Raw genomic sequence first — 14,882 nt, forward strand, 5'->3', positions numbered from 1 at the left:
CAGACAGGAGGCCAGGCGGTGTAATAATGGCTCTGCCAGATCCCAGACAGGAGGCCAGGCGGTGTAATAACGGCTCTGCCAGATCCCGGACGGGAGGCCAGGCGGTGTAATAACGGCTCTGCCAGATCCCAGACAGGAGGCCAGGCGGTGTAATAAGGCTCTGCCAGATCCCAGACAGGAGGCCAGGCGGTGTAATAACGGCTCTGCCAGATCCCGGACGGGAGGCCAGGCGGTGTAATAACGGCTCTGCCAGATCCCGGACGGGAGGCCAGGCGGTGTAATAACGGCTCTGCCAGATCCCGGACGGGAGGCCAGGCGGTGTAATAACGGCTCTGCCAGATCCCGGACGGGAGGCCAGGCGGTGTAATAATGGCTCTGCCAGATCCCAGACAGGAGGCCAGGCGGTGTAATAATGGCTCTGCCAGATCCCAGACAGGAGGCCAGGCGGTGTAATAACGGCTCTGCCAGATCCCGGACGGGAGGCCAGGCGGTGTAATAACGGCTCTGCCAGATCCCAGACAGGAGGCCAGGCGGTGTAATAATGGCTCTGCCAGATCCCAGACAGGAGGCCAGGCGGTGTAATAACGGCTCTGCCAGATCCCGGACGGGAGGCCAGGCGGTGTAATAACGGCTCTGCCAGATCCCGGACGGGAGGCCAGGCGGTGTAATAACGGCTCTGCCAGATCCCGGACGGGAGGCCAGGCGGTGTAATAACGGCTCTGCCAGATCCCAGACAGGAGGCCAGGCGGTGTAATAATGGCTCTGCCAGATCCCGGACGGGAGGCCAGGCGGTGTAATAATGGCTCTGCCAGATCCCGGACGGGAGGCCAGGCGGTGTAATAACGGCTCTGCCAGATCCCAGACAGGAGGCCAGGCGGTGTAATAATGGCTCTGCCAGATCCCGGACGGGAGGCCAGGCGGTGTAATAATGGCTCTGCCAGATCCCGGACGGGAGGCCAGGCGGTGTAATAACGGCTCTGCCAGATCCCGGACGGGAGGCCAGGCGGTGTAATAAAGGCTCTGCCAGATCCCGGACGGGAGGCCAGGCGGTGTAATAACGGCTCTGCCAGATCCCGGACGGGAGGCCAGGCGGTGTAATAACGGCTCTGCCAGATCCCGGACGGGAGGCCAGGCGGTGTAATAATGGCTCTGCCAGATCCCGGACGGGAGGCCAGGCGGTGTAATAACGGCTCTGCCAGATCCCGGACGGGAGGCCAGGCGGTGTAATAACGGCTCTGCCAGATCCCAGACAGGAGGCCAGGCGGTGTAATAACGGCTCTGCCAGATCCCGGACGGGAGGCCAGGCGGTGTAATAATGGCTCTGCCAGATCCCAGACCGGAGGCCAGGCGGTGTAATAACGGCTCTGCCAGATCCCGGACGGGAGGCCAGGCGGTGTAATAACGGCTCTGCCAGATCCCAGACAGGAGGCCAGGCGGTGTAATAACGGCTCTGCCAGATCCCAGACAGGAGGCCAGGCGGTGTAATAACGGCTCTGCCAGATCCCGGACGGGAGGCCAGGCGGTGTAATAACGGCTCTGCCAGATCCCGGACAGGAGGCCAGGCGGTGTAATAACGGCTCTGCCAGATCCCGGACGGGAGGCCAGGCGGTGTAATAACGGCTCTGCCAGATCCCGGACGGGAGGCCAAGCTGTCTAATAACGGCTATTAATTCCTGCCTTTTTTTTCAGCTTGGCTATTTTGGCTGAAGATTTCACCACAATTCTCCGGTTAGTAACCGTTCTACCAATTTACCAAACATTAACCTCTCTTTAGCTGACTTTTCATTATTGGTGTCAGTTACAAGCTTATTGTCAAAGTCTATGAGGTTTTATGTTTTTACCAAAAATGTGGGTGAGATGCGCCAGACATGAGAGGAAGCTGTCAAAATCCACCTTCATGATGTCATCGCCGTACCTCTGACAAAGCGATTCTACAAACTGGTTGTTCAAATGGAATCCTGAGACAAGCGAAAATATAAAATTAATGAATGAAAATAGAGTATAAATCGATCGGAGTTTAGAGAAACGTCTTGTAGACTTACCGGCAGCCTCCAGTGCTACCCGTAACTCCTGCACATTCATAGTCCCTGATTGGTCCTTATCATAATTTTTGAAAATATGCTAAAACAAAAAAAAAAGTTTCACTATAAAAGTTAATCCTGATTAGATATAAACCCAGCGCTGTCTGAGCCTGTCCTGATTACTTGCAGTTGTTACATTAGATATAAACCCAGCACTCTCTGAGCCTGTCCTGATTACTTGCAGTTGTTACATTAGATATAAACCCAGCACTCTCTGAGCCTGTCCTGATTACTTGCAGTTGTTACATTAGATATAAACTCAGCGCTGTCTGAGCCTGTCCTGATAACGTGTGGTCATTACATTAGATATAAACCCAGCACTGTCTGAGCCTGTCCTGATTACTTGCAGTTGTTACATTAGATATAAATCTAGCGCTGTCTGAGCCTGTCCTGATAACGTGCGGCTGTTACATTAGATATAAACCCAGCACTCTCTGAGCCTGTCCTGATAACGTGCGGCCGTTACATTAGATATAAACCCAGCGCTGTCTGAGCCTGTCCTGATAACGTGCGGCCGTTACATTAGATATAAACCCAGCGCTGTCTGAGCCTGTCCTGATAACGTGCGGCCGTTACATTAGATATAAACCCAGCGCTGTCTGAGCCTGTCCTGATAACGTGCGGCCGTTACATTAGATATAAACCCAGCGCTGTCTGAGCCTGTCCTGATAACGTGCGGCCGTTACATTAGATATAAACCCAGCACTGTCTGAGCCTGTCCTGATTACTTGCAGTTGTTACATTAGATATAAATCTAGCGCTGTCTGAGCCTGTCCTGATAACGTGCGGCTGTTACATTAGATATAAACCCAGCACTCTCTGAGCCTGTCCTGATAACGTGCGGCCGTTACATTAGATATAAACCCAGTGCTGTATTATTAGCATGTTTGTATCTCTAACATATTCAGCGTTTTGCTATTATAGAAAGGGGATATGAAAAGTCCCTGCTCAGACAAAGTTACAATCTATGAGAATTTGAGGAAGTTAATATATCTCGGCAGTTTCTCTAACCTGACACTATTGTATTTACCTCCCAGTCTTTAATTTTGCTCCACAATTTTTTAAATTCTTCCAAATTCATTTTTCCGTTGGTGTCACGCTGTGTTTAGTAAATTAAGGAAAATGGACTTTGGGGGAATTTATGAGATTTGGGGGAGAGGATGGAGATAATGTGGCAAAAGATTGAAAGCTCTGGAACTGGTCCTTGTTTCGGAGGATCGAGCGGAGTCCAAGATTTAAGGACCCCAAATATAAGAGCCCAAGAGCGTTGCACCCCTTTCAGCCCTAGATGATGATAATCTGTGACTTTTTGTGTGATCCCCTGGGTCGGTACTTGTTAATTATATCCCGTTGGTTCCCAACGTGGACCACCAAACCAATCTGAATCCCTAACTGGAGCCGAGGAGTCATATCCAGTCTATTGCTGGCTGCTAGGAGTATTATTTACAAGTACTCACACGTAGGGCCGGCCCGTCCATAGATACTGGTGGGACCATGGCTCCTGGCGGCACTGTGACACCCTGTCATTATATAACAGGCGAGTATAACAGTGAGTGTATGGGGCATATTACTGTTCATGCAGGTCTCTGCGTGCAATGTAGAGAGAATGGGTACATGTCAGTATGTCATAGTGTTATATGTGTGAAGATGGCACAGTGTGAGCAGAGAATAGTTATGTATGTCTGTCAGTGAGTACGCGTGTCTCTGTCAATGAGAGCGTTTCTATCAGTGAGTATACGTGTCTCTGTCAGTGAGAGTGTGTCTGCCAGTGAGTATCCATGTCTCTGTCAACGAGAGCGTGTCTGTCAGTGAGTATGCGTGTCTCTGTCAACGAGAGTGTGTCTGCCAGTGAGTATCCGTGTCTCTGTCAATGAGAGCGTGTCTGTCAGTGAGTATGCGTGTCTGTCTGTCAATGAGAGTGTGTCTGTAAGTGAGTATGCGTGTCTCTCTCTGTCAGTGAGTATGTGTGTCTCTGTCAATGAGAGCGTGTCTGTCAGTGAGTATGCGTGTCTCTGTCAATGAGAGCGTGTCTGTCAGTGAGTATCCGTATCTCTGTCAATGAGAGCGTGTCTGTCAGTGAGTATCCGTGTCTCTGTCAATGAGAGCGTGTCTGTCTGTCAATGAGAGTGTGTCTGTAAGTGAGTATGTGTGTCTCTGTCAATGAGAGCGTGTCTGTCAGTGAGTATGCGTGTCTCTGTCAATGAGAGCGTGTCTGTCAGTGAGTATCCGTATCTCTGTCAATGAGAGCGTGTCTGTCAGTGAGTATGCGTGTCTCTGTCAATGAGAGCGTGTCTGTCAGTGAGTATGCGTGTCTCTGTCTGTCCATGAGAGCGTGTCTGTCAGTAAGAGCATGTCAAATCAGTTAGTGTGTGTGTGTGTGTGTGTATGTAGGTGTGTTTTGGTGGGCATTTTGTTTTGGGGGGGGGCAACATTTCATCCTTAGACCCATCCAAACCTTAACCTTCATATACTGCGCTCAGGCTAAGGTTAGCAATTGGAGTATTGTCACTACAGCTGTGTTTTGTATCCCTCTCACACAGTTATCACCAATAGGTTCTTTACCAAAGTGAGAATTCAAAGTGAATCTGAAGTTTAAGGCCAAAGTAGCCGCACTCGAGGGATAGCTGACAGGGAATTTTTCCAGTTCAACTATTTAGCCTTAAATGTGAAATTCACTTTGAATTCTCACTTTAGTGAACAGTCCTGTAAGATTTCAATTCCAAAACTGGAACGTGTTCAGGACAATCCTGTGGCACAAATCTTGACTTTAATCAAAAATATTTTAATCTCGGAATTAGGCAAGTCCGCTCTGAAATGGCCATGAATTTCCCCTTTAGATGGATTTTGAATGATATTATCTGAGCTGGAGACCCCGACTCCAAATCGACTGCTGATCCATTAGCACTAGAACCAAAACAAATGGTACTACGAGGGTGTATAATGGAGCAGGGGCGTTTGTTCTGTTATTGACCCTTGCACTCCCTGCTATGCAGCTTTACATTTGAAAGATACATCCACGAGATTTAACAGACTTGTGCAGGTTTCAAGCGTGAACCCGTCCGTCTTCAAATGGGTGTCTGGAAACAGAACGGAAGAACATGTTATCTCTGGCTTGGGAGACATATTAGGAAATTTCCAAAAAGGGAAAAAAGACAATTTCCGTCCTCCCCCCACCCGGCCATTGTAGGAAAGAACCAGTCTATACCAGCATCATTACATTATACAGCCCCGCCGCTGGCCACACCCCCTCTCACACACAGAACAGCCTGCCTTTGGCCACACCCCCTCTCATACTCAGAACAGCCCCGCACCTGGCCACATCCCCTCTCACACAGAACAGCCTGCCCTTGGCCACACCCCCTCTCACACTCAAAACAGCCACACACCTGGCCACACCCCCTCTCGCACACAGAACAGCCTGCCCCTGGCCACACCCCCTCTCAGAGCATGCCCTTGGACACACCCTCTCACACTCAGAACAACCCCGCACCTAGCCACACTCGTTCTCACACTCAGAACAGCCCCGCATCTGGCCACACCCCTTCTCACACTGAGAACAGCTCGCCACTTGGCCACACCCCTTCTCACACTCAGAACAGCCCCGCACCTGGCCACACCCCTCTCACACTCAGAACAGCCCTGACCCGGCCACTCACATCCCATAAATTAAAGAGGTCTTCTGTGCCACCATTTAAGGCTATGCTATGAGATAACAGAAAAGATACACACCTAACCCTGTGAAACTGTCCCTTGCTGCATATATTACTAATCCTAACTATGCTCATTCTAATGTCTTTGAATATCTCGCATCTCTGTGTAATACGAGTCTCCAGTAATGTACTTCTCTGGATAAGGTGAGTCTCCAGTAATGTACTTCTCTGGATAAGGTGAGTCTCCAGTAATGTACTTCTCTGGATAAGGTGAGTTTCCGGTAATTTACTTCTCTGGATAAGGTGAGTCTCCAGTAATGTACTTCTCTGGATAAGGTGAGTTTCCAGTAATGTACTTCTCTGGATAAGGTGAGTCTCCAGTAATGTACTTCTCTGGATAAGGTGAGTCTCCAGTAATGTACTTCTCTGGATAAGGTGAGTCTCCAGTAATGTACTTCTCTGGATAAGGTGAGTTTCCGGTAATTTACTTCTCTAGATAAGGTGAGTCTCCAGTAATGTACTTCTCTGGATAAGGTGAGTTTCCGGTAATGTACTTCTCTGGATAAGGTGAGTCTCCAGTAATGTACTTCTCTGGATAAGGTGAGTCTCCGGTAATTTACTTCTCTGGATAAGGTAAGTCTCCAGTAATGTAATTCTCTGGATAAGGTGAGTTTCCGGTAATTTACTTCTCTAGATAAGGTGAGTCTCCAGTAATGTACTTCTCTGGATAAGGTGAGTCTCCGGTAACTTACTTCTCTGGATAAGGCGAGTCTCCGGTAATTTACTTCTCTAGATAAGGTGAGTCTCCAGTAATGTACTTCTCTGGATAAGGTGAGTCTCCGGTAACTTACTTCTCTGGATAAGGTGAGTCTCCGGAAATGTACTTCTCTAGATAAGGTGAGTCTCCAGTAATGTACTTCTCTGGATAAGGTGAGTCTCCGGTAACTTACTTCTCTGGATAAGGTAAGTCTCCGGTAATGTACTTCTCTAGATAAGGTGAGTCTCCAGTAATGTACTTCTCTGGATAAGGTGAGTCTCCGGTAATGTACTTCTCTGGTAATGTACTTTTCTGGGTAATGTGATTCTCAGGTAATATACGTCTCTGGGTAATGTGAGTCTCCGATAACGCACGTAACTGGATAATGTTAGTCTCCGATAACGCACGTCTCTGGGTAATGCAAGTCTACTATAATGCATTTCTCTGGGTAATGTGAGCCTTCACTAACGCACGTCTCTAGATAATGTGAGTCTCTGCTAACGCACATCTCAGGATAATGTGAGTCTTCGGTAATGCAAGTCTCTGGGTTATGTGAGTCTTCGGTAACGCACGTTTCTGGGTAATGTGAGTCTTCGGTAACGCACGTTTCTGGGTAATGTGAGTCTCTGGAAACGCACGTCTCTAAGTAATGTGAGTATTTGGAAATGCACGACTCTGGGTAATGTAATTCTCCAGTAACGCATGTCTCTGGATAATGTGAGTTTTCGGTAACGAACGTCCCTAAAACATGTGAGTGTTTTGCTGAATAAAGTGTGTCACGGCTCTGCTTATACTATGGCACTCAATAAGGACTACTATAGTAGCATTACTTTAACATATACAGAATTTGTGTGGTACGGAAATGGGGTGCCCCCACAATACCTGTACCCTTTCATAGTCTTACGTTTAGATGTTATCTGAAGAAGTATTCTTTGTAATTCCTCTGCGCTGATCTCCTGGTCCTGAAATTTCAGACAATAAAGGAATGGTCATGAGTTTGAGATTAGTTGGAAATGTTTAGTCTCTTTTAGGGACCAAAAATACCACATCATCATCATATATAATAATTGATAAGTCTTCACTCGCTATTGAAGTCTTTTAATAACAAACTACTGTCTGGCTTGGGCTTAGCAGCTGGAGCAGATTGGGGGCACAAGAAGTTACATCACACACACACCACGTGTGAAACACAAGTCAGACGTGTACCGGTTCCCATACACTCTGCATCTGCCCCACAGGGGACGGAGTGTGCCGCATAGCTATGGGCTTACCTGGCCGGACAGCCGCGCAAAGTGAGCATTGAACGTTTCCAGAGAGCCATGCAGCGGGCTTCCCTGCAGGAACGGAACAATGAATAAATATACCGTGTAATGTATGACATTAATAGAATGAATTAAACAATAAATAAATATACCGTGTAATGTATGACATTAATAGAATGAATTAAACAATAAATAAATATACCGTGTAATGTATGACATTAATAGAATGAATTAAACAATAAATAAATATACCGTGTAATGTATGACATTAATAGAATGAATTAAACAATAAATAAATATACAGTGAAATGTATGACATTAATAGAATGAATTAAACAATAAATAAATATACCGTGTAATGTATGACATTAATAGAATGAATTAAACAATAAATAAATATACCGTGTAATGTATGACATTAATAGAATGAATTAAACAATAAATAAATATACAGTGTAATGTATGACATTAATAGGATGAATTAAACAATAAAAAGATACATTTGAAGTTGCTGCATTTGCAGTAATTCCTGGAACATTTCTACCAATCCTGGGTCTTTCTGACTTATTGGTCTCTCTACCCAGCGACTTACATTCCCAGACCGTTTTTGGGGTTCACTTTGGTCGAAACCCACCGACCGTGAGCACCCTCATTTCCAACACGATTACTCATTAATCACAGAATATGCAAACGTCCTTAGAGCAGACAATAATAATACTAACTTATTATTTTTCCACTTCTTTGTAGATTTACAGTTCTTTGTCTTTCATTTCTAAAGCACATTATTGTTGAGTGAATATGAAGGCCACTTTACCGTATAGCGCCTCTTCGTGAAAGAGTTCTAGGGCTCAGACAAATTGCTAATTACCTTCCAGTGCGTGAAGGGCCAATCTGCCCATTGTAAAACTTTACATTGGATAATTTGGAGCTAATACAAAATGTAAATAATCCTGATTTTGGGCCCGACTCCGGATGTATATTTGCTGCAATAAAATGCAAAGAAAAAACCACCAGGAGATTCAGCAGGTGAACCTGGTCAGGTTAGGGCCTGTAGGCACTCGATTCAGAGAAACTCTACTCTTCCATCAAAAATAAAGTTAACAAGTCTAACACGTTACCCGGTCCGCGGGCGGGTCCCCTCTTCCCCTACCTGTCGACGAGCGGCGTCCTCTCTGCTTGACGCGCCGCTCGCGTCCTCTCCTCTCCTCCCAGCGGCAGCATGTATAACGCTGCAAACTGGGAGCCGGCACATTTATCCAAACGCAGGGGTCACTCACGTGACCCGGCGTTAAAGAAACAGCACAATAATCACAGTGGGAGGTATAGATATCCCCCACGTGTGATTGTTAATTCTGATTGGAAGTTATCCAATCAGAATTAAGCACAGGATTTAAATACTTACCTTTCCTGTCTCTCAGTGCCCTGTTGTGGTCTTATGATACCTGTATTGCTATTTGCTTGTGTTTCTCTCTGGTTACCGAATATTTGACTTGTTATTCCGATTCTCCATTCCTTTGACCTCGGCTTGTTTCTCGTTCTCCTGTTTTCTGGCTCCCTTTACTTGGCTTGTCTCCTGACTATTCTTAGTGTGCTTAACCTGGCCATTCTAAGGACCGGTATTGCACCCTTTACTATCTGTGACCTGTTAGCGTGTTAGGTTCCCGAATCGTGACAGCGAGTCCTCATCGGCCACTGTTTCATTTGTTAATGTATGGAATACATGATGGGGCTTTGAGCTCCCAAGCGGCCCCCGTCTCTACCTTAGTATGCCTCTGCTGACCTTCTGCCCAAGAAATGGCGTGGGAAGTCACAACAGAAAAAAAAAACACTAACAAACAAATGCCTGTATGCAATGCCCTGCTTTACGTACTCGCGTTCTCACGCCTGGGAATGACATTTAGACGTAAGTATCCACGGTAACGTGCATTATAAATGCGTTATCACTGTAATAAACGTATCACCCAGGGTGGCAATTTCATCCTTGCAGTCCATGTCCTTTTTATCACAATTCACAATGTGAAACCGACTGTTGGATGACCTCAGCCATCAATCAAGTAACTCAGCAGAATGAACCAATAACATTCTCATATTGGAAACAGGAATGAAGCCCATGATTTGAAACAGTCCCTACTTTCACCCAGCAATTATTGGAAAAACAGAAAAAAAAAAACAAAAGCCCATGTATCCAAGTTTGTAATGTGCGTACAATGACTTTTGTCAACGATACCGAAAATACCAGAAAATAAAAAATAAACATTTTGTGATAGGTAAGTATCCCGACACTCACTTACCTGGAATACGGATTGCTCTGCCATGATCTCATAGTCAATTTCCCTAAGGAAGAAGAATTGGGAGATTTATTAACAGGGTTTAATAATATTTTATAACAGGATGTGAGAGGGAGTGCATGCTCACGTGAGTGTGTGCTGTTTCTCTGTGAAGACCCTCAGGCTGAAGACTGCCTGTTCGTGTGGGTGGAAGGTGCTGGGGATTATCATGTAACGTCCTGGGGGCAGCTGGTACCGGCTGGTCACATCTCGCTGGGCCACAAATGGTGAGAGACGCACAGGAATCAGACTGGGGATTAGAGTCATCCTCTGAGACACTAGGTTCATCTGATCAAACTGCAGGGAGGCACAGGTTCAACAAAATACTCTGCAGGGGGCACAGGGTCAGCAAAATACTCTGCAGAGGGGCACAGGGTTAGTGAAATACTCTGCAGAGGCAAAAGGTTAGTGAAATACTCTGCAGGGAGGCACAAGGTCAGCAAAAAACTCTGCAGGGGGGCACAGGGTTAGTGAAATACTCTGCAGAGGCAAAAGGTTAGTAAAATACTCTGCAGAGAGGCAAGGGGTTAGTGAGATACTCTGCAGGGAGGCACAGGGTCAGCAAAATACTCTGCAGGGGTGCACAGGGTTAGTGAAATACTCTGCAGAGAGGCAAGGGGTTAGTGAGATACTCTGCAGGGAGGCACAGGGTCAGCAAAATACTCTGCAGGGGGGGACAGGGTTAGTGAAACACTCTGCAGGGGGGCACAGGGTCAGCAAAATACTCTGCAGAGATGCACAGGGTTAGTGAAATACTCTGCAGAGAGGCACAGGGTTAGTGAAATACTCTGCAGAGAGGCACAGGGTTAGTGAAATACTCTGCAGAGAGGCGCAGGGTTAGTGAAATACTCTGCACGGAGGCACAGGGTTAGTGAAATACTCTGCAGGGAGGCAAAGGGTTAGTGGAATACTCTGCAGGGAGGCACAGGGTTAGTGAAATACTCTGCAGGGAGGCACAGGGTTAGTGAAATACTCCGCAGGGAGGCAAAGGGTTAGTGGAATACTCTGCAGGGAGGCACAGGGTGAGTAAAATACTCTGCACGGAGGCACAGGGTCAGCGAAATACTCTGCAGTGAGGCACAGGGTTAGTGAAATACTCTGCAGGGAGGCAAAGGGTTAGTGGAATACTCTGCAGGGAGGCACAGGGTTAGTAAAATACTCTGCACGGAGGCACAGGGTCAGTGAAATACTCTGCAGGGAGGCACAGGGTCAGCAAAATACTCTGCACTGAGGCACAGGGTTAGTAAAATATTCTGCACGGAGGCACAGGGTTAGTGAAATACTCTGCAGAGAGGCACAGGGTCAGCGAAATACTCTTCAGGGAGGCACGGGGTTAGTGAAATACTCTGCAGGGAGGCACGGGGTTAGTGAAATACTCTGCAGGGGGCACAGGGTCAGCAAAATACTCTGCACTGAGGCACAGGGTTAGTGAAATACTCTGCAGAGAGGCACAGGATCAGCAAAATACTCTTCAGGGAGGCACGGGGTTAGTGAAATACTCTTTAGAGAGGCAGAGGGTTTGGAAAATGCTCCCCAAGGAAGCACAAATGATCGGATTATAGGATGGATGAGCCAATTATTGTATTATAGAATACGAGGGCCCTAGGAAAGCAGTGATTATATTATAGAATAAGAGGACCCCTAGGCATGCATTTATTGTATTATAGAATACGAGGGCCCTAGGAAAGCAGTGATTATATTATAGAATAAGAGGACCACTAGGCATGCATTGATTGTATTATAGAATAAGAGGGCCCTAGGCATGCATTGATTATATTATAGAATAAGAGGGCCCTAGGCATGCATTGATTATATTATAGAATAAGAGGGCCCTAGGCATGCATTGATTGTATTATAGAATAAGAGGGCCCTAGGAAAGCATTGATTGTATTATAGAATAAGAGGACCCCTAGGCATGCTTGATTATATTATAGAATAAGAGGGCCCCTAGGCATGCAGTGATTATATTATAGAGTAAGAGGGCCCTAGGCATGCATTGATTATATTATAGAATAAGAGGGCCCTAGGCATGCATTGATTATATTATAGAATAAGAGGGCCCTAGGCATGCATTGATTGTATTATAGAATAAGAGAAGCCTAGGCATGCAGTGATTATATTATAGAATAAGAGGGCCCTAGGCATGCAGTGATTATATTATAGAATAAGAGGGCCCTAGGCATGCATTGATTATATTATAGAATAAGAGAGCCCTAGGCATGCATTGATTGTATTATAGTATAATAGGGCCCTAGGAAAGCAGTGATTGTATTATAGAATAAGAGGGCCCCTATGAAAGCATTGATTGTATTATAGAATAAGAAGACCCCTAGGCATGCATTGATTATATTATAGAATAAGAGGACCCCTAGGCATGCATTGAATGTATTATAGAATAAGAGGGCCCTAGGCATGCATTGATTATATTATAGAATAAGAGGGCCCTAGGCATGCATTGATTATATTATAGAATAAGAGGGCCCTAGGCATGCATTGATTGTATTATAGAATAAGAGAAGCCTAGGCATGCAGTGATTATATTATAGAATAAGAGGGCCCTAGGCATGCATCGATTGTATTATAGTATAAGAGGGCCCTAGGCATGCATTGATTATATTATAGAATAAGAGGGCCCTAGGCATGCATTGATTGTATTATATAATAAGAGGGCCCTAGGCATGCATTGATTATATTATAGAATAAGAGAGCCCTAGGCATGCATTGATTGTATTATAGTATAATAGGGCCCTAGGAAAGCAGTGATTGTATTATAGAATAAGAGGGCCCTAGGCATGCATTGATTATATTATAGAATAAGAGGGCCCCTATGAAAGCATTGATTGTATTATAGAATAAGAGGACCCCTAGGCATGCATTGATTATATTATAGAATAAGAGGACCCCTAGGCATGCATTGAATGTATTATAGAATAAGAGGGCCCTAGGCATGCATTGATTATATTATAGAATAAGAGGGCCCTAGGCATGCATTGATTATATTATAGAATAAGAGGGCCCTAGGCATGCATTGATTGTATTATAGAATAAGAGAAGCCTAGGCATGCAGTGATTATATTATAGAATAAGAGGGCCCTAGGCATGCATTGATTGTATTATAGTATAAGAGGGCCCTAGGCATGCATTGATTATATTATAGAATAAGAGGGCCCTAGGCATGCATTGATTGTATTATAGTATAATAGGGCCCTAGGAAAGCAGTAATTGTATTATAGAATAAGAGGGCCCCTAGGCGTGCATGCAGTGATTGGGTTTTAGGTTGTGGGAGTCCCTAAGTAGACAGTGCTATAGGATGGAGAGGCCCTTAGTCATGCAGTGATTGGTCAGATCAGCAGGTGCTGGTGCAGTTTGCATTAGGGAGTGGGGTTTACGTAATTAAATAAACTGCCCAAATGCCCCCCATAACACTCCCTGATGTAAGGAATGGGCATAATGCCCTGTGCTCCAGGGGTGGCAACTTCCATTGGCAACTTCAGTTTATTCACCTTTTCTGGAACCTGTAAAAAAAGTATATCTTTAGAAACCCCTAAATCCAGTAAAGCAGTGGGTATAATAGACAGGGGTTAGCAGTGAGTTTCACACAGTGATAGGTAGGTTACTCCCACACAGTGGTAGGTAGGTTACTCCCACACAGTGATAAGTTGGTTATTCCCACATAGTGATAGGTAGGTTAGTCACCCTCAGTGATAGGAAGGTTAGTCCCATTCAGTGATGGGTAGATTATTCCCACATAGTGGTAGGTAGGTTAGTCCCATTCAGTGATAGGTAGGTTAGTCATCCTCAGCGATAGGTAGGTTAGTCCCATTCAGTGAGAGGTAGGTTATCCCCACATAGTGATAGGTAGGTTATCCCCACATAGTGATAGGTAGGTTATCCCCACATAGTGATAGGTAGGTTATCCCCACATAGTGATAGGTAGGTTATCCCCACATAGTGATAGGTAGGTTATCCCCACATAGTGATAGGTAGGTTATTCCCACTTTGTGATAGGTGAGTCTCACTCAGTGATAGTTAGGTGAGTCCCACTCACAGTCAGCCTGTACCTGAAAGATCTCAAATCCTATGATCAGGAAATCACGTCCCACGGACCTTTTCTGACGCCTGTCCTTCTGCATTAGGGACACTAGCAATGTGCATATTCCTGCCTCATCCTCGTCTTCCTCCCTCAGGGTCACCAAGAACTGCGGGTTTGTCCAGAAAGTGCCTGGATTGGGTGGGAGAGCGTGCACTCAGTCTCTATCTAGTTAATAATAGTAAACATTACATGTAAAAGCCCCAGACCCTGCGGGGCACAAACATGGCTCTCACTTGTGTAATTCCGGCAGCCCCCAGCATTATGTCCCCTGACCCAGCTTCCTTGGAATGAGTTTGCGTTCCACGACTGAGCATTTTCATCGCATAAAGAGTCCGGAGTCAGATTGCAGATTTCCAAGGTGTTGAAACAGCGCATGAAATCTTCCATCTGCATCCTGCAGAAACAAACCCATGCAGAGTCTGCACTTGGCACCAACTGGAGGGCTTTCCATGGAATGTGATCAGTGGCACTCGGTAGGATCGGGTTGGTGGCTCTTGGTGTGATGATGGCTCTTGGTGGAATGGAGGAATGGGGGAATGTGTAAAATTGGCTCTCAGAGGGATGGGGATGTTGGCTCTTGGTCTGATGATGAATTTTGGTGGGATCGCTGCTCTTGGTGGGATGATGAATCTTGGTGGAATGGGGATGGTGGATCTCAGTGGGATGGGGATAGTTAATTTCAGTGTGATGAGGATGGGAATGGTTGGATGGG

At 45.9% G+C, this 14,882-nt stretch overlaps 1 protein-coding gene across 1 annotated transcript in view; it reads right to left on the reverse strand.

The window, feature by feature from the left end:
- Positions 1-14,882, reverse strand: part of LOC134572360 (calpain-2 catalytic subunit-like) — a 46,528-nt gene that overhangs the window by 8,692 nt on the left and 22,954 nt on the right. Inside the window, exons 9-19 of the mRNA XM_063431285.1 lie at positions 14,404-14,564; positions 14,139-14,299; positions 13,581-13,592; positions 10,166-10,374; positions 10,042-10,084; positions 7,760-7,822; positions 7,393-7,450; positions 5,094-5,158; positions 3,112-3,180; positions 2,043-2,121; positions 1,842-1,958 (exon numbers count right to left, since the gene is read on the reverse strand). Of these exons, the coding sequence (XP_063287355.1) occupies positions 1,842-1,958; positions 2,043-2,121; positions 3,112-3,180; positions 5,094-5,158; positions 7,393-7,450; positions 7,760-7,822; positions 10,042-10,084; positions 10,166-10,374; positions 13,581-13,592; positions 14,139-14,299; positions 14,404-14,564 (1,037 nt within the window). The remainder of the gene's footprint in view (positions 1-1,841; positions 1,959-2,042; positions 2,122-3,111; positions 3,181-5,093; positions 5,159-7,392; positions 7,451-7,759; positions 7,823-10,041; positions 10,085-10,165; positions 10,375-13,580; positions 13,593-14,138; positions 14,300-14,403; positions 14,565-14,882) is intronic.

The sequence above is a fragment of the Pelobates fuscus genome, chromosome 9 (genome assembly GCF_036172605.1).
Source record: "Pelobates fuscus isolate aPelFus1 chromosome 9, aPelFus1.pri, whole genome shotgun sequence".
Classification (NCBI taxonomy): domain Eukaryota; kingdom Metazoa; phylum Chordata; class Amphibia; order Anura; family Pelobatidae; genus Pelobates; species Pelobates fuscus.